Here is a 27744-nt window from a genome sequence, read left to right as displayed (position 1 = left end):
TCCTTACTTCCTTATCTTGTTGTCCAGCATTGCATTTCACACAATCTCTTCTTCAACTTATCTTAATTGCATCTTTCCAAATTTCTGTTCATATTTAACCGCAGTGCAATGTAACACACTCTGAGGAACGAGCTATCCGCCGTCTTCTGCATACATGAGCTCACAGGTGCCCATGATTAGCTAGAGAGAGGCGGCCAGCTTTTCTTTCTTGGACCCCTGGCCATGGATGGCTGTGATTTTATCAGGATTCGATCTCGCAATCGTAAAACGCTTTTCTGGTGCACTGTCCCTCTAATACCATCCTTACTTCCTTATCTTGTCGTCCAGCATTGCATTTCACACAATCTCTTCTTCAACTTATCTTAATTGCATCTTTCCAAATTTCCGTTCAGATTTAACCGCAGTGCAACGTAACACACTCTGAGGAACGAGCTATCCGCCGTCTTCTGCATACATGAGCTCACAGGTGCCCATGATTGGCTAGAGTAGGTCAGTTTTTCTCTCTTGGACCCCTGGCCATGGATGGCTGTGATTTTATCAGGATTCAATCTCGCAATCTTAAAATGCTTTTCTGGTGCACTGTCCCTCTAATACCGTCCTTACTTCCTTATCTTGTCGTCCAGCATTGCATTTCACACAATCTCTTCTTCAACTTATCCAAACTGAATCTGTAGTGCTGTCCAGGAAGAAGTTGCACTTGTGAGTAACTCGGCAGTGTGTGACTGACTGTCCACGATTATTATCAGAACAGCAAGTGTGTCAAAGCCACGGCTTATATAAAACAGCACGTACGTCTTCAGCGCTGATGTACAAGTAACTGATAGCCAGTGTGTTGGACATGGATCTAAAGTGCTGTAATCATTTATTCCATGTGCAAGCGAGCCTGGCTGATTTATTTGCGAGCTGTTGACTGGGGTCTGTCATCTGCCTCCGAGTGCCTCTCCGCTGCTACGCTCTGTCTCAACATCACAAACAGAGAGCCATTAGCCTCAGGGGCTGCGCAAAGACGTGAGGGCACCAGGGCCGTGTCTCTCAGACATGCAGAGCGCAGGCATCACGATACAGCGAGGTTCCTGCAGAGCCCTCGAGCTGCATGCGTGTCACTCTCACAAAGCGCGAATGCTCTGACAGCAAGCTCGGTCCTGTTTGAGCACATTCTGAATAATTAGGCAGCGTCACTGAGCAGCCAGTCAGAAAAAAACAAAAACACACACAGCTCAGTGACCCTATTAGGAACTGAATAGAATCCTGAGGAAGCAACCGTACAGGTGATGAGATAGACAGAGAGATGAACGGATAGGAACAGATGTGAATGATGGCAGGAAGGTGTCTCGGTGTCAGTACCTGCCCGTGATGAGCAGAAAAAGCGTCAGGATGACAAGCAGAGAGAAGCCCCCGACTGCTGCAGTAACAATCACCAATACCTGGCCCTGATCAGACACTTCCTCTGAATCTGACAACGAGACACAGTGAATGAGCAAGAAACGGCAATAAATAGCGGAACTGACACTTTTACAGTAACAAACGAGACAGAGCTGAAATCCTCGTACCATCGCTGCCTGTGGTGAACTCAAACCTGGAGCTGTAGCTGCTGTAGCCATTGGCTGTGCGAGCTCGGATGTGGAACACGTAGATCGTGGACGGCTTGAGGCCTGTTATGATCGTGCTGGGAACTTTAGTGCGAGTGGACGAGTAGCTCAGCTGCTCCTGCTCCTAATATACACACAGAGAAAATACAGAAGAAAATACAAATTTAATAAACCCAAATACATTCTTTATTCACTCAATCTTCATCCTTATTAGGAATTTAATTTAATTTATTTATAATTTTTTTTTTTTTTTACTAATTTTACATATACAACCCCGATTCCAAAAAAGTTGGGACAAAGTACAAATTGTAAATAAAAACGGAATGCAATGATGTGGAAGTTTCAAAATTCCATATTTTATTCAGAATAGAACATAGATGACATATCAAATGTTTAAACTGAGAAAATGTATCATTTAAAGAGAAAAATTAGGTGATTTTAAATTTCATGACAACACCACATCTCAAAAAAGTTGGGACAAGGCCATGTTTGCCACTGTGAGACATCCCCTTTTCTCTTTACAACAGTCTGTAAACGTCTGGGGACTGAGGAGACAAGTTGCTCAAGTTTAGGGATAGGAATGTTAACCCATTCTTGTCTAATGTAGGATTCCAGTTGCTCAACTGTCTTAGGTCTTTTTTGTTGTATCTTCCGTTTTATGATGCGCCAAATGTTTTCTATGGGTGAAAGATCTGGACTGCAGGCTGGCCAGTTCAGTACCCGGACCCTTCTTCTACGCAGCCATGATGCTGTAATTGATGCAGTATGTGGTTTGGCATTGTCATGTTGGAAAATGCAAGGTCTTCCCTGAAAGAGACGTTGTCTGGATGGGAGCATATGTTGCTCTAGAACCTGGATATACCTTTCAGCATTGATGGTGTCTTTCCAGATGTGTAAGCTGCCCATGCCACACGCACTAATGCAACCCCATACCATCAGAGATGCAGGCTTCTGAACTGAGCACCGATAACAACTTGGGTCGTCCTTCTCCTCTTTAGTCCGAATGACACGGCGTCCCTGATTTCCATAAAGAACTTCAAATTTTGATTAGTCTGACCACAGAACAGTTTTCCACTTTGCCACAGTCCATTTTAAATGAGCCTTGGCCCAGAGAAGACGTCTGCGCTTCTGGATCATGTTTAGATACGGCTTCTTCTTTGAACTATAGAGTTTTAGCTGGCAACGGCGGATGGCACGGTGAATTGTGTTCACAGATAATGTTCTCTGGAAATATTCCTGAGCCCATTTTGTGATTTCCAATACAGAAGCATGCCTGTATGTGATGCAGTGCCGTCTAAGGGCCCGAAGATCACGGGTACCCAGTATGGTTTTCTGGCCTTGACCCTTACGCACAGAGATTCTTCCAGATTCTCTGAATCTTTTGATGATATTATGCACTGTAGATGATGATATGTTCAAACTCTTTGCAATTTTACACTGTCGAACTCCTTTCTGATATTGCTCCACTATTTGTCGGCGCAGAATTAGGGCGATTGGTGATCCTCTTCCCATCTTTACTTCTGAGAGCCGCTGCCACTCCAAGATGCTCTTTTTATACCCAGTCATGTTAATGACCTATTGCCAATTGACCTAATGAGTTGCAGTTTGGTCCTCCAGCTGTTCCTTTTCTGTACCTTTAACTTTTCCAGCCTCTTATTGCCCCTGTCCCAACTTTTTGAGATGTGTTGCTGTCATGAAATTTCAAATGAGCCAATATTTGGCATGACATTTAAAAATGTCTCACTTTCGACATTTGATATGTTGTCTATGTTCTATTGTGAATACAATATCAGTTTTTGAGATTTGTAAATTATTGCATTCCGTTTTTATTTACAATTTGTACTTTGTCCCAACTTTTTCGGAATCGGGGTTGTATATATATGTCAAGAAGCAGAGAGTTTACTAACTTTTAGTCATTAATAACAATAAAAATAATTAATTAGACACTTTAGTCAAAAATTAGGCCCTGCATTATTCAATTTTTGTAAATTTTAAGTAACTTTACATTGTTGTACCAAGAAGAAGAAGGGGAAAAAATAGTTTTTTTTTGTCAAGAAGAAGAAAAGACTTGAGTACTAAATTTTCACAAGGTTTTAGTTCTTTTTCAATTATCTATCAGGAAAAGTTAAGTCGTCTTTAATGCTTATTAAAATTATTTTTAGTACCCTTCAAAAACGATTTTCTAGTTTTAGTGATCATTAGATGTTATGCCAAGTGGTAAAGAGATGACCCAAGTACTAGTTTGTTTTTAAAATTTTTTTTACTCATATGTCAAGAAGGAGAAAGATAATATTAGTATTATTTTTGTGTGATTTTATTTTATTTTTTTATTTGTAAACAGGGAGAGGCGACCTTACGGTAGTGCTATTATTTCTAATGTACTTTTTAACCCCATAAGGCACAAATAGAAAAAATCAGCAATGTTTTTCACCTTTTAGATATTGTAGGAGGCTTCTGATGCAGAACTTTCATTGAAATGCCTTTTTTTTTTTACGTCTTAGTAAGTTTTTAATGAAATGATGGGATATTACAAAGTTGGCCCTAGCTGGGTGAAGAATATCTGTATTTATTTTATCCACATTCACTGGATATGAGCAATCGCATGCTCAGATTGGCTACTCTACTACTAGGCTATCAGCTCATATATCGTGAGTAGAGAAAAACAAAATGGCGGAGCGCATCAAGTCAGATATATTACTTTGTTATCAAGTATTTAAAAGAAACAGAAATGGCTAAAAGAATATAGTATTCCCCCCCCAATATCTCCAATTCCACACTCCAACCCAGTCAGTGGCGCCAAACTGCCAAAAACCCTGAAGAAGAAGAAAATGGCGGCCTGTGCTACTGAACCAACCGAGGATGAAATAAAAACTCGACTCGAAAACAAAGCCCCCCCCCAAAAAAAAAAGCAACAAAGTGTGGAATGAAAGTATTTGATGGTAAGAACACATCTTTTTTATTTTTCAAGAATTATCACATTTTTCACTAATTGCTCTCGTCATTTCGCCGGTTTGTTTACAGTCCAACCGGAAATGATTTTGTCGGACATTTTGGATAAAGTTTTTATTTATCGAATTTGCAAGAACTAGAACTAAATTGCTCTGTTTCTCAAAACCCAGTGAATGTGGATAGAATAAAATAGTTATTCCACTCAATCTCGTCACCAGGGGCGCCGCCAGGGGGGGAAAGTTAGGACAATTCTAAGGGCCTGGCACTGACAGGGGGGCCTGTGAGGGATATTAATCTCATCTCATCTCATCTCATTATCTCTAGCCGCTTTATCCTGTTCTACAGGGTCGCAGGCAAGCTGGAGCCTATCCCAGCTGACTACGGGCGAAAGGCGGGGTACACCCTGGACAAGTCGCCAGGTCATCACAGGGCTTGAGAAGGAGATAAAATGGGATTTTAATACGGAGAAAAGTGCATACTAACAGTGGCGGTTCTAGCTTGTATGGCGTCCCAGGCGAACCCCCTTTTCAGCACCTCCAATGAAAACCCTCCCTCCAAAAAAATATAAATATATATTTATTACACAGTACTGTGCAGAAGTCTTAGGCACCCTTTTTTTTAGATCATCATTATACTGTACATTTGTATTTTATGACTTCTACATTATCGAGTCAGTACAAAAACATGTTCCACCCGGAGAACATGCAAACTCCGCACAGAAAGGCCCTCGCCGGCCACAGGGCTCGAACCCGGACCTTCTTGCTGTGAGGCGACAGCGCTAACCACTACACCACCGTGCCGCCCCAGGGATATTAATATTATTTTAATAGTATTGCCTTGTGTAAGTTTTTGAAATGAAATATTTCATTTCATCTGTTAAAATAAGCAAATTATACATGGTTATGATTTGCTATAACATTTTTCTTGAATTATTTATGATATTGTCATTTCACCCCTCCACCCTTTTTACTAATGGTACAGTCTGATTCTGGGCGCGGGACACGTGAAATGTGTAGCTCCGTGTAAGCACAGCGCCGCTATTAGCGCAGCTTAGAGCAGCTGTCAGTTTTTCTATGTGCACAACAGGAGTGTACATTCTAGAAGTTGCAAAGCAGGAGCAGGTGTGATAAATTATGAAGTCCGGATATCACACTGTGTGTGAAAAAAAAATCACCTTTTTTCATAGGTATCTTTATTGTATAATTAAGTCTAGATATTTTGCCATTGTTCATGTATGGATTTGTTGATATTGTTAAGTATTTAACTTTAATATTTTGCACATTAGGGTGGCACGGTGGTGTAGTGGTTAGCGCTGTCGCCTCACAGCAAGAAGGTCCGGGTTCGAGTCCCGTGGGTAGCGAGGGCCTTTCTGTGCGGAGTTTGCATGTTCTCCCCGTGTCCGCGTGGGTTTCCTCCGGGTGCTCCGGTTTCTCCCACAGTCCAAAGACATGCAGGTTAGGTTAACTGGTGACTCTAAATTGACCGTAGGTGTGAATGTGAGTGTGAATGGTTGTCTGTGTCTATGTGTCAGCCCTGTGATGACCTGGCGACTTGTCCAGGGTGTACCCCGCCTTTCGCCCGTAGTCAGCTGGGATAGGCTCCAGCTTGCCTGCGACCCTGTAGAACAGGATAAAGCGGCTACAGAAAATGAGATGAGATGTTCTATATATATCATTTTTAAGGCAACAGTCTATTCAGTCTAATTCTGACAGTTCTGCATTTAAAATGTTCATATACCAAATAATTGTATCACCTAAACTTGCTAGGTAGCTGATCACATGCATAATAAAAAAGAAGTGCCAGCCAAAAACAGACTTCAAATTCAGTTGCTTGAGCTTGAAAATTTTACCGGGGGGGCCCTAAATTGTAATCTTTCATAGGGCCCAAGATTTCTAGCGGCGCCCCTGCTCGTCACACATGGCTTATACAGTAGCCGACTCAATTTCGTGGAATAACTTAATTATATTCACATTATTTGAACAAATATACAGAACAACTAGGGAGGGGTTGATTTGCAGGGCTGATTATTATTCATGGGGCTACATAAGCAATCGCACAAGTAATTAAAAAAAAAATGAAGTCATTTATTAATTAAAAAAAAAAGAATAAAATTGTATTTCTAAAAGTAAATTTCAGCTTGGTCCCAGTGTTCAGCCATGCACATTTGCAATGAAGGTCCCAAAGACAGTTTATTTCTTCTGAAAAAACAAAGGCAAATGTTACATGAGCGTCTTGGTGCATCCTTTATTGCAGTGTGTGCAGCGTCCTCTCTTCGTCTTCACTGGGAAATACGTGATCATGACCTTGCGGACATCCAGTGTGAGTATACAGATGACCTCTTGGCTGGGATCCTGTTTGGTTGGCTCCCATCACCTGAGGATGGTCTCTTCTGAGCATTCAAAGGGTCACCATCTGTGTTATTGGGCCCCAACTGTCTAAGAGTCTTTGTTCAGAGCTGAACGTGTACTTGGCTGTAAATGAGTCCAGGGAATCCACTCCTCCAATATATTTACTGTAGATCCTCACAATGCAAAGCCTCTCAGCTTCAGTGTAGGTTCTGGTGGCTTTGTCTCAGTCTTGAATCTTCTGCACAGGTTCTGGGCCAGGAAAGGATGACACAAGCGTGACTGCCCTGTTGTCATACCATTTGACAGCACAGATGTTGCGGTTCCCCTCCACTCTGATATCAAAGCTTCCTTTCCCCTTCTTCTTCAAGCTCTTCTTGTCTTCAAGGTTACAGTTCTGTAGGCGAACCTGCCTGGCACTTCTCATGTACAGTAATGAATTCAAGGATTTTAATGACCAAAGGGGACAGACATGAAACAGCTGTCTGTGTAGATCTTGTACTTTTGACCTTCTGGAAGCGTAGAGGCAAGGTTCACCTGATCATCCAAGTTCAGATTCGGTTCATATATTCAAGAACATTCTCACCTGTCCCTGAACAATGCAACCATACGTGCTTTCAGACCGGAGAAACTTTTTCAGAGTTCTTAGAACTGTTGAAGGAAGTTCCCCCATTTTTTGTGTCTGTACTGCAGGAAAAAAGAACGATCCTAATTCCAGATCACTAGAATGCCATTTTGAGGTACTTTTTTTAGCTCCTACTCCACGGTAGGTTCTCTCCCAGCACAAGAGGAACCGTAAGTGTGCAATGATTGGTTGAACATGAGCCAATGCAGCACCGGCAATGGCTATTTTTAAAAATCCGTATAAACTGTTAGCCGTGTAAACAGCAGCTCTTATGGTTAGCATTAAATATGAATCTTCACTAGCATTTCCTGCTATCGTCACGCCAGCAAGCCGGCTTACATCACTTCAGAATTCCTACTGGCGCTGCAAATGCAAACAGAAAAAAAAAAGCCCTTAAAGGTATGTAGTTCTCTGGGGAGCTCCCCAGGGGATAGTTCCTCTCAATGAGTCCCTACTGTTCAGGCTGAAAGCGTCTAATCATCCAACAACCTGTTTCTGCCGAATGCAACAAGCAGCTACAGTTAGGTCCATATATATTTGGACACTGACACAAATTTTGTTTTTTTACCTGTTTACTAAAACATATTCAGGTTATAGTTATATAATGGACATGGACATAAAGTCCAGACTTTCAGCTTTCATTTGAGGGTATCCACATTAAAATTGGATGAAGGGTTTAGGAGTTTCAGCTCCTTAACATGTGCCACCCTGTTTTTAAAGGGACCAAAAGTAATTGGACAATTGACTCAAAGGCTATTTCATGGGCAGGTGTGGGCAATTCCTTTGTTAGGTCATTCTCAATTAAGCAGATAAAAGGCCTGGAGTTGATTTGAGGTGTGGTGCTTGCATTTGGAAGATTTTGCTGTGAAGAAAACATGCGGTCAAAGGAGCTCTCCATGCAGGTGAAACAAGCCATCCTTAAGCTGCGAAAACAGAAAAAACCCATCCGAGAAATTGCTACAATATTAGGAGTGGCAAAATCTACAGTTTGGTACATCCTGAGAAAGAAAGAAAGCACTGGTGAATTCATCAATGCAAAAAGACCTGGACGCCAACAGAAGACAACAGTGGTGGATGATCGCAGAATAATTTCCATGGTGAAGAGAAACCCCTTCACAACAGCCAACCAAGTGAACAACACTCTCCAGGAGGTAGGCATATCAATATCCAAATCTACTATAAAGAGAAGACTACATGAAAGTAAATACAGAGGGTTCACTGCATGGTGCAAGCCACTCATAAGCCTCAAGAATAAAAAGGCTAGATTGGACTTTGCTAAAAAAACATCTAAAAAAGCCAGCACAGTTCTGGAAGAACATTCTTTGGACAGATGAAACCAAGATCAACCTCTACCAGAATGATGGAAAGAAAAAAGTATGGCGAAGGCGTGGTACAGCTCATGATCCAAAGCATACCACATCATCTGTAAAACACGGCGGAGGCAGTGTGATGGCTTGGGCATGCATGGCTGCCAGTGGCACTGGGTCACTAATGTTTATTGATGATGTGACACAGGACAGAAGCAGCCAGATGAATTCTGAGGTATTCAGAGACATACTGTGTGCTCAAATCCAGCCAAATGCAGCCAAACTGATTGGTCGGCGTTTCATAATACAGATGGACAATGACCCAAAACATAAAGCCAAAGCAACCCAGGAGTTTATAAAAGCAAAGAAGTGGAATATTCTTGAATGGCCAAGTCAGTCACCTGATCTCAACCCAATTGAGCATGCATTTCACTTGTTAAAGACTAAACTTCAGACAGAAAGGCCCACAAACAAACAGCAACTGAAAACCGCTGCAGTAAAGGCCTGGCAGAGCATTAAAAAGGAGGAACCACAGCGTCTGGTGATGTCCATGAGTTCAAGACTTCAGGCAGTCATTGCCAACAAAGGGTTTTCAACCAAGTATTAGAAATGAATATTTTATTTACAATTATTTAATTTGTCCAATTACTTTTGAGCCCCTGAAATGAAGGGATTGTGTTTAAAAAATGCTTTAGTTCCTCACATTTGTATGCAATCATTTTGTTCAACCCACTGAATTAAAGCTGAAAGTCTGAACTTCAACTGCATCTGAATTGTTTTGTTCAAAATTCATTGTGGTAATGTACAGAACCAAAATTAGAAAAATGTTGTCTCTGTCCAAATATTTATGGACCTAACTGTATTTGTGCAAAATAAAAAAACAATAATTAAAAAAAAAAATCCCAGAAAATGCCTAAGATCAATTCAATGTATTTTTTTTAAACTGATAAGATACAGATTCAGTTTCAAACACTGTTCCAGAAACAACTTATTCATTTGTTCAATTCTGGTCTAAACTCAAAATTTTAACAGCGAAAACACATTTAGAACTTATAGTGACTCATCAAAGACATTACATTTCTATTAGTATTTTTTCCCACATGTGAATATGTAAGAAGGACAATGTCCCCATGCTGTGAAAGGTGCACATGCTGTTTTGATGACCAACCTCACGTAGATATGTAGAGTGTTCTATCAACATGTTCTAGACGATAACAAGAAGTTTAATTTATATAGCACCTTTCATCTACCCAAGGACACTTTACAGAGTAATGGCACGACAGAAAGTAAAACAAATCAATGAAAAGAAAACATAACAGACAGGAGACACAGAAAAGAAAAAAAAAACAAAATGACAATTTACATGAGCATAAAGATAACAGATGAGCTCAAAGCACTGACAAAAACCAAACCAGGAGAGAGGAGATAAGATTTGAGATGAGTCTTGAATTTGGGAAGAGAGAGAATTCTACAGCTTGGGTGCTGCGACCCTGAATGCCCTGGAACCCATGATGGATAGTTTAAATTTGGGGGCAAACAACAGACCAGAAGATGAAGATCTGAGACTGCAAATGGGAGAGTAGGGTTGAAGTAACTCCATTAATGTAGCATGTAATATCTAGACATGTAATAATCACAAAAAAAAATATCGAAGACATTTTACTTACTTGAATCTTAACATATCTGGTCCAATAAAACAAAGAGATGAGCTTGAAGCAAAGTACGCAGGTTGTAAATGTGGCCAGATGGCCAGACCTATACACACATTTACTATCCAACAGCACTGTGAGGATAAACAATAGAGGTCTTTCACTGACGTCACAGACTTTTGTTTATCATACAGCATCTGCCATATTGCCAGGCAACAAAGAAACAACCGCGACAGTTAATGAAAATCACAACGACTGCAGTGAGTACAATCTCTCTGAAACGATTACAAATTTTATTTTATACCAGCAGATTGCGTTACATCCAAAAGCTGAAACATGCAGGCATCACAGATCCATATAATTTACCCACAGATGTATTTATTATTTATTCTGCCCACTGTGCTCTCTCTCTCTCTCTCTCTCTCTGTGTGTGTGCGCGTATGTGTTCACTGTTTCAGACTGGGTTAAATGCACAGGAGGAATTTCGCCATGCTTGAGTGTACATGTGACAAAAATAACGTCTTCTTCTTCTTAATCTCTCCACAAATGTATTTATTCCACTTAAATAGTATTCGGCAAACCAGCTAGCAGATTTGGGACACTACGACATCCTGAACTATTTAGTATTTGGGATTTCTAAATACACCAGAGGTGCTAAAGGCAGACAAAAGTACAGATGCCTACTGATATTTCGAGGCAGGTTTCATGCTGGAATGTTATGGGAAATTCCCAATAAAGCAAAATACCTTATTATGACAAAGGTAAGCTCAAATGTGGACTTCTAATCAGAATAAACAAGCCAGGTGTTTAGCCTTGTCTACATTATCAGTCCATTACAAACATGCTGCTAGTCTCACCAAGCATTTGGTCTAATAAAATATATAGTGTCCAAAGCCCACATCCAGATATACATTTTAACATTGCACAGAGTTTTCACACTAACCTGATATAAAATGTTCTCCACACACACGGGAATGTTTTCATCATCCAGTCTTCCTGTTTAACTGCAGCTCACCATTTTTCTCATGTTTCTGGGTTCATCAGGAAGCGGTGAAAAGTTAAACCAGGCTTATCTCCATGTCTGTTATTACATCCAAAAGCACTACAGGCCTCTGGCATTGTTCTTTTAGATGGAACTTGTGCAAGTTTATCTGTAGATGTTTACTGAATTTGGTTTACAATCACTTGTGTACACTTGTTCCGGTCGCTGGCAAACACAAAGCATGCCCAGCAATATGGCCGCGTAAACAAATCTGCAGTTACAATGACATTATGTGAAAGTGTTCCAAAGGACCGACTGACTCTGTAAACATGGTCTCAAAAGACAGATTTTTTTAAGGATAGCTGAAAATGATGTATGTATATAATTTTGTAACTGTTAATCATACATACAGGGTTTAATTTTTTTTAATTGTGTCAAGAAGACAAGATCTTACTTTTTTCAAAATATTTTAAAGTTTTTTTTTTTTTTTTAAGCTGACCTTAGTTCACATTTTTCAGTACAAATCACCTTCAGAATTTGGGAAAAAGGTAGAATAGATGGGGTGCAAAAAAGTGGCACTGGGGAAAATTTGGAAATTGTAGCTGTTGGGGCACCAAGACAAGGATAAAAAGGGAAATAATAATGATTAAGTCAATAAAAGTTTCTTTTCAGTGTTATGCAAACATTCCTATTTTACACCAAGCAGAAATGAAAAGATGTATGGTTTTAACCGTGATTAGATTTTGATTAGATCTGAGCCTTACACATAGTGTCAATTAAAATCTAAACAAATCAGACATCCAGTTACAAACCACAGCAACACCTTAACTAATAATATACAATATGTGATGTGGTAGTAGCATATTATTAAATAGATAACAGATAAATGAGAGAGAGAGAGAGAGAGAGAGGAATGTGTAGATATGGGACAGAACTGATGTAAAGTGATTTAGGAGGACAGCTGACGCTCTGACCCTGTGGTGTGCTGTGTACCTTCTCGTAGTACTTGATCTCATAGTCCAGGATGGCAGCGTGAGGCTGATCGGCCTCCTGCCAGGAAAGGGCGATGGTGCTCTGAGTGGCCCAGTCCTTCTTCACTGCTGCCACCAAGGACGGACCTGCGAGGAAAAGGACAACACGGCATTCAGGCTCTGTTTGATGAGAGTTTAACTGCATACATTTACACTCTGAGTTCATTGTTAGCCAAATGGAAATATTAGTATATTGTGTGTTTATATTAGTCAATATTAGTATATTGACGGTACAGTGATATCTGATATTTGAATTTATTAGGCAAAAGTTTGTGTGTGTGTGTTACCAATGGCAGTTGTTTTACCAATGGCAGTTTAACATTGCCATGTTTTTGTTTTACCAATGGCAGTTTAACATTGCCATGCTTGGAATATTTCAGTAGCCTCAAGTTCTCTCTGACTTGGTGTAAATTAAGCATATTTTCAGTTTTTATATATTGTACAGTATGTGTTCATTGGAGCCAGCAGCACCTTACCTTTTTTCCAACTTGTTAAGCCAAGTTGCACTGACTACAAAACCTTGTGTAACCTTGTGTGTATATAGCTAAATAACTAAAGCCTTTTGTGTTCATTGACATGCTTGTAATACTTTAAATTTCCTTTTAAGGCATGGCTTTCTGGAGGAATTCTTGGGAAAAAAAACTGCAGAATTTATTTAGAATTATTATTTGTTGTTAAAATGGTGCAATTCCATATTTAAAAAAAACACATAATTAAGCTGCACATGTTTGTTTGATGGTTATGCTTTTCTTCATCTTTTTCAAAACTTAAATAAACACTTGTTTTGGATTTATATCCTGCCACTTTAACTGCATTCTTTAGAATGAAGAAATTAGAATATGTTTATAATTAAGAATTTGTGTCTACTTATTATAGAATACTGGAAAAATATGAGAAAATAAATGAGTAATGTAATATTAATTGATTGTGATGCCAAATGTTTTGCTTTGAAGGCTTCACAATGAATCTTCCTTAGTTTTAGCCTGGCAAGCCAGACTAAATGTGAATATTTGCCACTCGTAGGCAAAAATATTTTTGGCCGCTAGGCGGGTGGGTCTAGTTTACTAGGCTACCTTAGTTTGCCACCTTTAACTTGTTCAGTGTTGCCACCTAGTGGAGAGAAGAGATATTGTTGAAATTGATATCTGAATTTACCAGGCAAAAACAAGTTCGGCCAATTGATTTGCTACCTAGGTCAATTTACTTCAGTCCTGTGGACATTTATGGTCTGTGTAGACATAACGGGGGAAAACTGCCCCCCCCCTGAAAAAAAATTCAGGAGCCACCACTGACGAGAAGATAAATTTTATATCTTCGTGCCACCATGTAATGTTCTTTCAAGACATATTTGGACACATCCATAAAAAAAAATACACAAGTTAATCAAAAGAATTTTAACTTTGAACCGGTTCACCATTTTGATAAGATGTCTTTTCCTGTCCTCTTCAACATTTATTTAACACCGTCAGTGTTGAATTGTCCTGTAGTGTAGAACTGTGCTCTGCCACAAGGGACAGTCATGAGCAGCTACTTTTCGAAACAATCTCGCATTTCGTGCTTATTGTGGTTATAACTTATAAAATAAATTTGCATTTACTTCCAAAATTAAAATTATTATATATTTCTTTTTTTCGCGGTCCGGTTTCCATCAAATCCTGCACTCTGATTGGCTGGCGAGCAGGTCCGTATCCTACGATACGGACCCCAGATACAGACCTCTGGTGACTCGCTCGTTCACAACAACAAACATAGTAGCAAGTTTGTCAACATTTATCTTTTTTTAAAATAAGATTTATTTATAAGATCCCATCTCATCTCATTATCTCTAGCCGCTTTATCCTTCTACAGGGTCGCAGGCAAGCTGGAGCCCATCCCAGCTGACTACGGGCGAAAGGCAGGGTACACCCTGGACAAGTCGCCAGGTCATCACAGGGCTGACACATAGACACAGACAACCATTCACACTCACATTCACACCTATGGTCAATTTAGAGTCACCAGTTAACCTAACCTGCATGTCTTTGGACTGTGGGGGAAACCGGAGCACCCGGAGGAAACCCACGCGGACACGGGGAGAACATGCAAACTCCACACAGAAAGGCCCTCACCGGCCCCGGGGCTCGAACCCAGGACCTTCTTGCTGTGAGGCGACAGCGCTAACCACTACACCACCATGCCGCCCTTATTTATAAGATTTTTATCAAAAATCTTATACATTTTTGCCAGCATTTCTCAGGAGAATAGCATTAATTTTACAGCATGGATAGCGATAACGACAGTCTTCACAGCGAAAGTGAGTTTTACTACCCTGAGGAAGAAGAAATAAAATAAAACATTTCAGGAGAAAGCTAAAAACCTCTAACTGCTGCCAACGCCGAGCAAAAACATGGCTGAATCCTGAATGACTCAATTTTGTATAAATAGGGGACTACATAGGCGGCACAATGTAGTTTTTTTCCTGCCATGGAAGTGCACTTGTATACCGAGGAGAAAGCAATTTGCATTACAGCCGTGAATGAGGATTCAAAATGGTGGCTCGCCTTGGCTCGGTTTTCCCTTTCGGGCTGTTAGGTTTTTTTCACCTCTGGCCCTCACCATCTCGAGATCAGTCCCCTCGTGTCACCCAGACGTCTGGGGGTGAGTCGCAGAAAAAAGAAAGGAACCCCACAATCTTTAGTTCGCAAGTCCCCCCTGAGACGAGAGTATACAGGGGTTTTATACGTGTGTATGTGAGTGAAACCTTGGATCAATCATGACAATTTTAAACAAAGACTATGTTTAGTCTAACAAAGAAGTGTCTTCTCCACTGGACGAAGGTCAGGTTACACAGGAATAGTTTAAAATCACTGTTATAGTATATGTAAGCTCTAAAATATTAAAATAATAAAGTCTTAACACCTTGTGCAGCAATAAGGCTAATACAAATCTATAAAACTAACATGAATCACTTAATGCAGCTTTAAATCTAACATTAAATCTAACATTCAATCATTTCAATTTCAAATTCAACACTGAAGAGACTGGTTAAATCTAACAATCCTAAATCACATGTAGCTATAAAACTAACTTAAATCATGGCTTTAAATCTAACATTTAATCCCAAATACACGTTGGATATGCAGCTGTGGGTGTGTGTGGGTCGTAGGATGTCAGACTATGGTGTGATGGTATGATGACGTCGGTCAGTAAACCTTGGACTGAGCAAAACACATCTTAATTCCATCAATATGTATGTGTGTGAGTGAGAATATATCCTGTATACATTTCATATTAGCAGATGTTCTAACAGATATCAACATTTACGCACAACCTTAGGTCAGAGATAGCACAGGGCAATATATTCTGATAGAATGTTCCAAAATATATCAATATTACATCTCGAGCAATGTGTCTAGCTTAGACAGAAGGTCACACAGTAACTTGATCAAGTTACACAGGAGACAGAAGAATTCAATGCCTTCTAGCTGAAATAGTAAAATAGAACAGAACAGAACAATATTAAGAATAAATCCTTACAATTTTGTCACAAAATAAATTAATGCCTTCTTGGTCAAGAATAAATACTTATAATTATTTATCCTTACAAAGGAATAAAACCTTACACGGGCGCTCTCGTTTTCTGTTAGAATTTGGTAAAGAAAAAAATAAATATTATTTACCAGCTTAAGGTTGGTCCGTATGGTGAAATACCGTGACCTCGGCCTTGAATACTGAGGGCCTTGCTAAGTACTTTCAAGACCTCGGTCACGGTATTTCATGATACGGACCTCCCAGCTGGTAAATAACATATATATAGGATATGACACGGTTGCACAAAGATATGAAGTTTATCTTCGAGTTGTGAATGTGTATATCACGAATGAGCAAAGCGACCAGTGAAAATATTTTCACTATGAGAAGATAAACTTCATATCTTCGCGCCATTGTGTCATGTTCTTCATATTATATGGGCAGATCCGCAAAAAAAACAAACAAAAAAATAAAAAAAAATACAAAACAACTGACCAAACAACCCATAAGTTACTTAAAATAATTTTTGACAACATGCGTCTAGTCAGCTGGAAAGCACTGGGAGTGACGTCATCGGAGTGAAATACCGGGAATTATTATACATACGGGACACTTTTTCCATGGAATAAAAACGTGTTCTGTACCCTTCTAGTGGGTTTATTGATGGCATGCAACATTGTTATCATATTGCTTATCCGCCATGTATTACACCACTCTCGCTAATGGAGAATGAGCGTGCAATATTGTTATAATATTGCATGTTGTCAAGACAACACGACATCACACACAAAGATCCAATGACAAAACTTTTCTGTTGCGTATGCGCATAATCATTTCTTTGTTGGCCGGGAGAGAGAGAAGACGGGGTTAATTCAGTGCTCGGATTAAGCACTAAATAAATAAACTGAAACTAAAGACACGCTGAACACCTGAAAGGCTACCAAAACTTCATTATATATTCTTCACGCATATTTACAAGAGAAAAACATACCAACGGACATTGAAAAACTGGAAAAGAGACACGTCGGAGATATAAAACTTCTGCGCTCGTGAGTGACTGACAGTTTGTTCACAAACATGGCCATGAGGTTTGCTTCATTAAAAGCGGAAGATTTAAAGCAGAAGATATATTTTAAGAGAGAAAGACGTGCTGAACACTTGAAAGGCTACCAAAACTTCACTGGATATTCTTCACGCATATTTACAAGAGAAAAACATACCAACGGACATCGAAAAACTGGAAAAGAGAGCAATAGTGGAAATATTGTCAAAGTTCTACTTGGAAGTGAGGAAACATGATGGAGACTTTTACAAGAGGACTTCACTCGTGGACGTCACTCAGCAAAGCCCTTTTGTTTTGAACAACTGTAATGTAGCAATTAACTACAACCAAAAATAACTGAACTTGAACTGTCTACTTGTATATAGCTTGCATATAAATTGGGTTGTTGCTCAGGCTTTTTGGACTTGTACCATTTTTATTGTTAGAACTTTGACTTTGTACAGTACATTGGATTGACAGAACATTGAATTACATTCGATCAGAATCAGCATTCAATATTGGTAAGCTACTGCCCACACTAACAAACTGCAGCTTCCTTTCTCTGGCCTCACAGAGGAATTCAAAGTAACAAGAGCCAGGGAGGTGTTACTTTACAGAGACTCATCTGACACCAGAGTCTCCTCTGCAGGCATAGTGGTCAGAACTGGAAGGAAGTGGCGGGCACAGGAGGCAGTCCAGCAGGCAGAAGTGAGGCTGCGACATGGCGTCTTGGTGGGCTCTGTGGCAGTCGGACGAGCGGGGCTTAGTAGCCATACTAAACCATGCTACGATAGAGCCCAGGGGAGAGAGAGAGACAGCAGCTTATCCAGGGTGAGATCCGGGCAGAGGTGGAGGAGGAACGCCGTAGCAGAGCAGTGATCATGCGCCTGCAAGGAGCTTGGACCAACTGGGACCATGCATCGACTCGGAAGATCACCTGGTCAGAAGTTTGGAAGTCAGAACCAGCAAGACTCAAGTTCCTGATTCAGTCTGTGTATGATGTCCTCTCAAGTCCATCAGACTTGCATTGCTGGGGGCTAGCAGAAACATCATCATGTCCACTGTGCCCTGCAAGAGGATCTCTGGAGCACATCTTAAGCTGCTGCCCAAAAGCCCTGGGAGAGGGGCGGTACAGATGGTGCCATGACCAAGTGCTGAAGGCGGTTGCTGACATCATCTGCACTGGAATCCAGCAGAGTAGATACCAGCCCCCAGTAAGGCTGAACATCACATTCATCAGGGCTGGAGAGAAGCCTCAGTCGTAGCGAAAGGTCCCAACTGGGCTGTTATCCTCAGCGCATGACTGGCAGCTGAAGGTGGACCTTGGGAGGCAGTTGAAGTTCCCTGAGCACATCACCAGCACAACACTCAGGCCAGATATGGTCCTAACATCTGAGAGCTCAAAGCAAGTGGTGCTGGTGGAACTAACAGTCCCTTGGGAAGACCGGATTGAGGTGGCCTACGAGTGGAAGAAGGCAAAGTACCTGGAGCTGGTAGAGGCCTGCAGGCTGAATGGTTGGAGGGCCCACTGTGAGCCAATCGAGGTCGGTTGTAGGGGATTTCCAGGGCAGAGCCTGCACCAAACACTCAGGCTTCTTGGCATCAGGGGGTTACAGGAGAGGAAAGCCACCAAGAACATCAGTGAGGCAGCAGAGAAAGCCTCAAGGTGGCTGTGGATTAAGAGGGGCAATACATGGTGTAGTGCACTGCTTGGAAACAAGTCGGGGACTGATCAACCCCGGCTGGGTCGCCCAGGCGAGGGTGTCTGATGATCCAAGACCTGAAACACCCTGTGACCCTGGGTTTATCACTGAGGATGTGTTCAAGCTGCACCATTCAAGGTGTTTCTAATACCATAACTGCCCTGTTCTTAACTTTTTGTGAAATCTAGAATTGTTCCATCAAATGTGTATTAATAATAATAATAATAATAATAATATTGGCTGGATTTTTTGTGGTCTATCAGATATATTCCATTCAGCTACTTGTCTTTGACTTGTCCAGTATCATGCTTGCTGAATGGACTATATCTGACTGTGATATACCACTCAACGCCAGCCAATATTATTTAAATGTCACTCAGACCCGTGCTGTATTTCATCTGAAAAATGCGAGTTTTTCAACACGAGAAGATAAACTTCATATCTTCAAGCCAGCATGTGATTTTCTTTTTATTATATAGACACATTCACAAACAAAAAGTCCCCAAATTTATCAAAACAATTCATCGATTTCCTCACAAGTGACATACAGAGATTTATGTCATGGTTTTGGTTCTCCATGTCCCGGATGGAGCTCGTATGAACAATATGAGTGATGTATTTCCTAGTAAAACACTTGGTTCCATATAATATATAATAAAAAATATTAAAATAGAAAACATTTTAATAAAAAAAATCTAACAATAAATCCTTCTGTTTGTCAGTTCTATTTGTATAAAGAAGATGATGCCACTTTTTGTTGAGTGTAAATCTGACTATGACTCAACCTACTGTGACGGATCAAAGAAAAAATTAACTACATATTGAAATATGTGTTTTTGTGTTGTCACCTGAGGTTATCAGTTTGTTTATAAAAGTTCCTGAGGACGACCCAGTTGTTATTTAGGCACTGATAACTAAAATAGAATTGAAGGAGGGTATACTTTCTTTTTCCCCGATGACTGTGTGGTTTGAGGAGATGGATAGATTTATATCTGTCTTATATAACATCAGAAGAAGATGCGTCACACACTTCCTGAGGTGTCTTGAATGATCTGATTGCAGGCTGGATACACTTCCACCTCCGTTTTAATGTGGATAATCGGTGCCTGGGTTTAATCTGATACTTGAGATGTATAATATGAAGAGGTGTAATATGGAGAATGTACTCTCTTAGTAGAAAGACTGTATATGGAGCTGAACAGCTATAAGATGGTAGAGAATGAACACTAAATGCGTATTTCTAACGCAGAAAACCAGGAACCCGAGGAACGTTTTAACTTTTTTACTGAGGAACTGTGTCTGTTAGTGTAATCGGTCCAAGAATTCTAGTACAATCCTAACAATCGAAGAATTTAACCTCATCATCTGAACGCCAGTGTTCTAAGATATGATGAAACACCATTTTAAAATTCTTTACATTTTCCAGCTGAAAGACGACTGTTGGTCAAGTGGCTTTGCCAGCTTTTTCTGGGCTATGGGCATGACAGTTTCTCTGGTGGCTCTGTGTATTGAGAAAAGAAACAGAAAAGAACCAGAACGTCAAGGACGTAGTCGCTCATCTGTCCTGCCATCAAAACACCCATGACGACCAAAACATCAACAGAACTGAAATGTGACAGTGTGAGAGAGGACCAACCCATCCATCCATCCATCCATCCATTATCTGTAGCCGCTTTATCCTGTCCTACAGGGTCGCAGGCAAGCTGGTGCCTATCCTAGCTGACTACGGGCGAAAGGCGGGGTACACCCTGGACAAGTCGCCAGGTCATCACAGGGCTGACACATAGACAACCATTCACACTCACATTCACACCTACGGTCAATTTAGAGTCACCAGTTAACCTAACCTGCATGTCTTTGGACTGTGGGGGAAACCGGAGCACCCGGAGGAAACCCACGCGGACACGGGGAGAACATGCAAACTCCACACAGAAAGGCCCTCGCCGGCCCCGGGGCTCAAACCCGGACCTTCTTGCTGTGAGGCGACAGCGCTAACCACTACACCACCGTGCCGCCTTTCCTATTCTTTATCAACTTAAATATTTATTTTGTTAAATTAAACAACTTTTGTTTCATTTCCTTGGAGTGAAATATAATAAACTATTAACTAAAATATTCCTTTTATTAAAAATGTAAAACGTTAATAATAAATAGGCCTTTTTTAAAATAAACTTTTATGAACATTTCTACTTCCTCCATTTGCTTCTCTTTTCTTTATCTTTCAGCAGTCTGTAAAACAGAGCTCTGATTTCTTGTTAAATCTATTTGTACAGTCAATCACACAGCGGCTCTTTCACATTTTACATGTTTTTTTTTTTTTAGTGTTTTTGCAGCATTAGAGCTGTGTTACTTCCACCTAGGGCAAAGTCACGCGTATTCCTGCTATTGTACATTATTCAAATCCTCTGTTGTCAAAACAACACAATTACAGCTCGGAAAAACTAAGATATTACGCAGCCTGATAATAATCATGATTCATTTTTTATTTCATTTATTCAAATAGTCATAAAACTGTATTGTGATTTGTCTTTGCGTGCGATATCGTTACATGCTTAATATATACTGTATATCAGGGGTTTTCAAAGTGTGGGAGAGTCAGCCCCCCCTCGGAGAGCAAATAAACAACAGCGCCCCCCCCTCACAATTTTGTTGTTGCTATACTTAATGTTCCATTCGTATTTAAAAAAAAAATGGTTGTTGTACACATTTTTCTTTTTTTTTCTTTTTCACATTTTAAACATCTGTGCTTTTTAAAACATCTTGTTTTACACATTTTAAACATCTCATAGCATCGTTAGCTAGCACCTCTTGGCAGACAACACACTGTGGCAGTGGAGCATCTTCAGATCCAGTCCATGAAAATCCACACTTTAAATAATCGTGGTCATACTTCCTTCTTTTTTCAGTCCCCCCAGGATTCCGCGGGCCTTTTTTGTGATCGTTGTGGGCTAAAATGTCTGATGTTGCGGGGGTTTTCCAAAAAATTGTGATGAAAGTTGCGGTGTTTTTTAGGTTTTTGTTGCGATTACATTGCGGGAGGAAGTGAAAGTTGCGAGAAATTGTTGCAATTTTCTCTTTTTGTGATTAAAATTGAGTGATATGTTAAATATTAAGTTATTACTGAAAAACTATTGATTAAAAAAACAAAGACACTGAGAAATGGTCCAAACAACTTTACCAATATAAAAGATTACCGGGACTACAAAAATGCAGAAAAATAGGCTTTACTCATCCAAATGCACCTGTTGGTTCAAAAGTTAAAGTGCAGAGAAGCTCACAGCACAACATGAAGTTACCTTAAAATATAATATAAATGCCTCAGCTTTCATGTAAAAAAAAAAAAACTATTAATACTAGTACCGTGTGCAGGCAGTCTCTCCTGAAGACTAAATTAAACAATAATTATAAACTAATAAAATAAATGGCTCAGGCTTCATAGAAGAAAAAAAAACAATTTGAACAGAACCTCACAGTATGATGCTGAAACTGCCTAAACAATGGAAAATAAAATACCATTTTGGCAAAAATGTTGGCATCCATTAATTTCTTGTATTAAGTAAAAAATAATGTAAAGTGCACACAGTCCTTCACTGTAAACATAACACACTTTCAGTAACAGAATTTAAGCCTACATAAACACTGACTCGCACATGCAGTGTTGCCAGATACTGCTGACGGTTTCCAGTCCAAAATATGTTCAAAACCCGCCAAAATGCACTTGAAACCGTCCAATCTGGCAACACTGCGCGCATGCTGCTTCTCTTGAACGTATACACGGAAGTAAGGCGGAAGGTAGTTTGTCGACGTCACCTCAAGACGACGCCAACAATTGGTCAAATTTGCGGGAAGGTTGCGGTGATTGGATATAATTGCAACACCGCCCTGAATTCGCAGGGATTGGTTGAATTTGCAAATCGCAACATCGCGAAATCCTGGAGGCTCTGTTTTTTTGCTTGGCCCAGACTCTGTCTCCTCACTCACTGTAGCTTTAGGTGCTAAAAATCGATCCATTTTGTCTCTGGTAAAGGCTAGCTGAAGCTCGCTAAATGTCCACAATAGTAACTTATTCTGGTTTATTTTTCCTCATGTTGCGCCCCCCCTGAAGAACTCTGGCGCCCCCCAGGGGAGGCGCGCCCCACACTTTGAAAAGCCCTGCTGTATATAATTTCAGAAAAATATATTATTACATTATGATACATCATTTCACCCATGTCAAAACAAAACACTTTTGTGGCAAGTCAAAACATCTCAGCAGTGTATTTTGTACACTCTTATCGTGACACACTTCTTGCAGCAGCTGTAAAAAGGCTTGAAGCGTGAAATTGTGCTTTGTAGATTTCAAAAGGGACAAACATTGACATCAACTTCCTCCATGCTCGCTCTAATGTCGCCTTAAAATTTCATATTAACACAGTGTCATGTACTACAGCCAAGAACAAGTCCAACACACACACACACACACACACACACACACACACACACACAGGATTGCTAAAACTTAAGGACAGTGTTGCTCTATAAGCGCACGCAACACGCTCCAGCATGGGATGTGAGGAAAGGTAGGTTCCCGCCCATGTGGCGAGGTCGAGCGCACCTCTAACTGAATTGTGCAGCAGATTAAACTGGTGGCTGAATAGCATTAGCACGGCCTGATCACATTTCTCTCAGGTAAATATTCACTGTGGAGACCAGCGGGAACCGCCTGCCTCGCTAATCACCTCATCACTGCCTCTGTCATCCTCATCAATCTCAGACTGTTACACTATCACTGAGCAGATGGGGGGAGAGAGGGAAGGAGGGGGGATAGAGAGAGGGGAGGGGGAAAAGAGAGAGAGAGAGAGAGAGAGATGGAGCACAAGAGTGAAAGAGAGATGGAGGGCGAGAGATAGAGGGGAGGAAGACAGAGAGAGGAAGAGAGAGTGGGAGGGGGAAGAGAGAGAGATATGGAGCGTGAGAGTGAGATAGAGAGAAAGAGAGAGAGAGAAACTTGAGAGAGACTTTGAGAGAGATATGGAGGGTGATGGAGAAGGCAAGACAGCTAGAGAGAGACTTGAGAGATGTGGAGGGTGAGAAAGAGAGACTTGAGAGAGATATGGAGGGTAAGAAAGACTTGAGAGAGATATGGAGGGTGAGAGAGAGAGACTTGACAGATATGGAGGGTGAGAGAGAGACTTGAGAGAGATATGGAGGGTGAGAGAGAGAGAGACTTGAGAGATATAGAGGGTGAGAAAGAGAGAGTAAGAGAGAGACTTGCGAGAGATATGGAGGGTGAAAGAGAGAGAGAGAGAGAGAGAGAGAGAGAGAGAGAGAGAGAGACTTGAGAGATATGGAGGGTGAGAGAGAGAGACTTGAGAGATATGGAGGGTGAGAGAGAGAGACTTGAGAGAGATATGGAGGGTGAGAGAGAGAGAGAGAGACTTGAGAGAGACTTTGAGAGAGATATGGAGGGTGATAGAGAAGGCGAGAGAGATAGAGAGAGACTTGAGAGATGTGGAGGGTGAGAGAGAGAGACTTGAGAGAGATATGAGGGTGAGAGAGAGAGAGACTTGAGAGATGTGGAGGGTGAGAGAGAGAGACTTGAGAGAGAGAGACTTGAGAGAGATATGGAGGGTGTGAGAGAGAGAGACTTGAGAGAGACTTTGAGAGAGATATGGAGGGTGATAGAGAAGGCGAGAGAGATAGAGAGAGACTTGAGAGATGTGGAGGGTGAGAGAGAGAGACTTGAGAGAGATCTGGAGGGTAAGAGAGACTTGAGAGAGATATGGAGGGTGAGAGAGAGACTTGAGAGATGTGGAGGGTGAGAGAGAGAGACTTGAGAGAGATATGAGGGTGAGAGAGAGACTTGAGAGATGTGGAGGGTGAGAGAGAGACTTGAGAGAGAGAGACTTGAGAGAGATATGGAGGGTGAGAGAGAGAGAGACTTGAGAGAGACTTTGAGAGAGATATGGAGGGTGATAGAGAAGGCGAGAGAGATAGAGAGAGACTTGAGAGATGTGGAGGGTGAGAGAGAGAGACTTGAGAGAGATCTGGAGGGTAAGAGAGACTTGAGAGAGATATGGAGGGTGAGAGAGAGACTTGAGAGATGTGGAGGGTGAGAGAGAGAGAGACTTGAGAGATGTGGAGGGTGAGAGAGAGAGACTTGAGAGAGATATGAGGGTGAGAGAGAGAGACTTGAGAGATGTGGAGGGTGAGAGAGAGAGACTTGAGAGAGAGAGACTTGAGAGAGATATGGAGGGTGTGAGAGAAAGAGACTTGAGAGAAATATGAGGGTGAGAGAGAGAGAGAGAGAGAGAGAGAGAGAGAGACTTGAGAGAGATATGGAGGGTGTGAGAGAGAGAGACTTGAGAGAGATATGGAGGGTGAGAGAGAGAGAGACTTGTGAGAGATATGGAGGGTGAGAGAGAGACTTGAGAGATATGGAGGGTGAGAGAGAGAGAGACTTGAGAGGGATATGGAGGGTGAGAGACAAAGACTTGAGAGATATAGAGGGTGAGAAAGAGAGAGAGACTTGAGAGATAGAGGGTGAGAAAGAGAGAGTAAGAGAGAGACTTGCGAGAGATATGGAGGGTGAAAGAGAGAGAGAGACTTGAGAGAGATATGGAGGGTGAGAGAGAGAGACTTGAGAGAGATATGGAGGGTGAGAGAGAGAGACTTGAGAGATATGGAGGGCGAGAGAGAGAGAGAGAGACTTGAGAGAGATATGGAGGGTGAGAGAGAGACTTGAGAGATATGGAGGGCGAGAGAGAGAGACTTGAGAGATATGGAGGGCGAGAGAGAGAGACTTGAGAGATATGAAGGGCGAGAGAGAGAGACTTGAGAGATATGAAGGGTGAGAGAGAGAGAGACTTAGAGATATGGAGAGTGAGAGAGAGAGAGACTTGAGAGAGATATGGAGAGAGAGAGAGACTTGAGAGATATGGAGGGTGAGAGAGAGACTTGAGAGAGAGAGACTTGAGAGATAGGGAGGGTGAGAGAGAGACTTGAGAGAGATAGGGAGGGTGAGAGAGAGAGACTTGAGAGAGATATGGAGGGAGAGAGAAGTAGAAAGAGACAATAAAGGAGATGAAAGAGAGAAAAAACAGTGAGAGACAGAGAAAAAGACCACACTCAAATACAGTAAGGTCCATAAATATTCAGACACTGCCAGTTATTACCTCGCCCGGGACGGAGTCCACTAGGGGGCGAGGTATTGTTTTTGGTCAGGTTTCTTTGTTTCTTTGGGGTTTTTTTGTAAACGATGTTACAAGAAAACAGCTGGACCAATCTTCAAGAAACTTTCAGGATAGATGGGCATTGGTCTCAAATGGAACCTCCAACATTTTGAGGGTCATCCAGTCAAAGTCAAGGTCACGGTGACCAAAAAGGAAAAAGCTCTGAGCTCAGACTGCAGGAGCACTGCCTCAGAAAGACTCCACCCACAAACATGCTGATTGGATCACTACCTGCTTCATTTGCATACACTGCTGTCATTGGATGGTTTCTTGGTTCGTTTACATACGCAAAGGAAGGGGTTTTGGCCACACCCACTTTTAAAACCCCATTGATAAAAACTTCCCCACTCTGTTGATTTATTATTATAATTATAAATGATAAATAAATGGACTAAAGAAATCGCTTTCAGACATGTTTATGTTTATTACAGAGGGAAAGTGCGCTCCACTGAGCTTCCACTGTCTGTACTTTATATTATTCTACTCTTACCTCTTACAGTTTTCGAAACTGAAACCTCCGAACCGAGGCTGACATACACACGCTGTTGCAGGGGGCGACGGAATCAGAACCATGTTTATTGGCCAAGTATGTTCACACACAAGGTCAAAATCAAGGTCACCAAAAAGGTCAAAATCGTTTTTTTCGCTATCCCTTCCTTCATATTCATCATAATGGTACCGGGCGAGGTTTGTTTTGCCTGGCAACACTTGTTGTTGATTGTTTTATTGGTCTGTCGGAGTCACAGTTAAATCATGAATATGAGCTTTAATTTGAGGGTATTTGGATCCCAATCAGCTGAACAGTGTAGGAATGACTCTTTTTAAAAGGGAACAACAGGAGGCTTGTTTTGATTTTTCAGCCTAATGACGGCTCGCTTCAGTGTCGGTCCGAGCTCTTTGGACTTCATGTCCAATAATGATAATGAGAGTAACAGCTACAGACTCCAAATGCAGCACATGAAATCGAGCCTCCACCGTCTATCTGCTGACCTGTAAGTGAAATACTGAGGGAAGAACACAGCTGGCCATGACAGTTAGCTGAGCAGCTAACTGTCCATTTACTTTTGGTCCCTTCAAAAGGGGATGGGACCACATATTTAACCTCCTAAGGCCCAAGCTGTTTTTTTACATGCATTTTTTTATTTCTCTTTGGTATTTGGGCTTATTAGAACCTGATTAGAATAAAAACTAAGCATCATCTTTGATAAGATGTACTTTTAGAGAAAAAGTATGCCCACATATGTGGATTCTTGTTCCGAATTTCTAAAAAGTGCTGTCCACGTATGTGACCGCTAAGCCCTAGGAGGTTAAAAAGTGCTGCAATTTCTACACTGGATGTACATACGCTCAAATTAAAGCTGACAGTTTGCACTCTGAGCTCATATTCCTAATTTTATTTTAACTCCAGTTCACTGTGAAAAATTGTGTGCGCATGCACGTGTGTGTGAGAGAGTGACATAGACAGAGGAGCAGAGAGGGAGGCAAAGAGACTGAGAGACAAAAAATAGAGGCAGACAGACAGAGAGATGAAGATGGAAGAGAAATAAAAGAGGGAAAGTGACAGACATTCAGACAGAAAGAGAAAGAGTGAGACAAACAGAAAGACGGGGGTGGGTAAGAAGCTGGAAAGGGGTTATGGGGAAATGAGTAAAGGGTAAAAAGGAAAGAATTACGAATACGATGATAAATGAGAGAGAGAGCAAGAGCTGGAGAGCAAGCGTGAGAGAGAAATGGAGGGTGAGAGTGAGAGAGATGGAGGGCAAAAGAGAGCTGAAGAGAGAGATGGAGGGTGAGAGAGAGA

The 27744-nt window shown here is 41.1% G+C and overlaps 1 protein-coding gene across 1 annotated transcript in view; it reads right to left on the bottom strand.

Moving 5' to 3' along the window:
- Window positions 1-27744, bottom strand: part of epha6 (eph receptor A6) — a 458837-nt gene that overhangs the window by 55225 nt on the left and 375868 nt on the right. Inside the window, exons 7-9 of the mRNA XM_060899014.1 lie at window positions 12440-12564; window positions 1551-1713; window positions 1345-1453 (exon numbers count right to left, since the gene is read on the bottom strand). Of these exons, the coding sequence (XP_060754997.1) occupies window positions 1345-1453; window positions 1551-1713; window positions 12440-12564 (397 nt within the window). The remainder of the gene's footprint in view (window positions 1-1344; window positions 1454-1550; window positions 1714-12439; window positions 12565-27744) is intronic.

This window comes from Neoarius graeffei, chromosome 18 (genome assembly GCF_027579695.1).
Source record: "Neoarius graeffei isolate fNeoGra1 chromosome 18, fNeoGra1.pri, whole genome shotgun sequence".
Lineage (NCBI taxonomy): Eukaryota > Metazoa > Chordata > Actinopteri > Siluriformes > Ariidae > Neoarius > Neoarius graeffei.
This window is presented reverse-complemented; position numbering and strand designations above follow the sequence as displayed.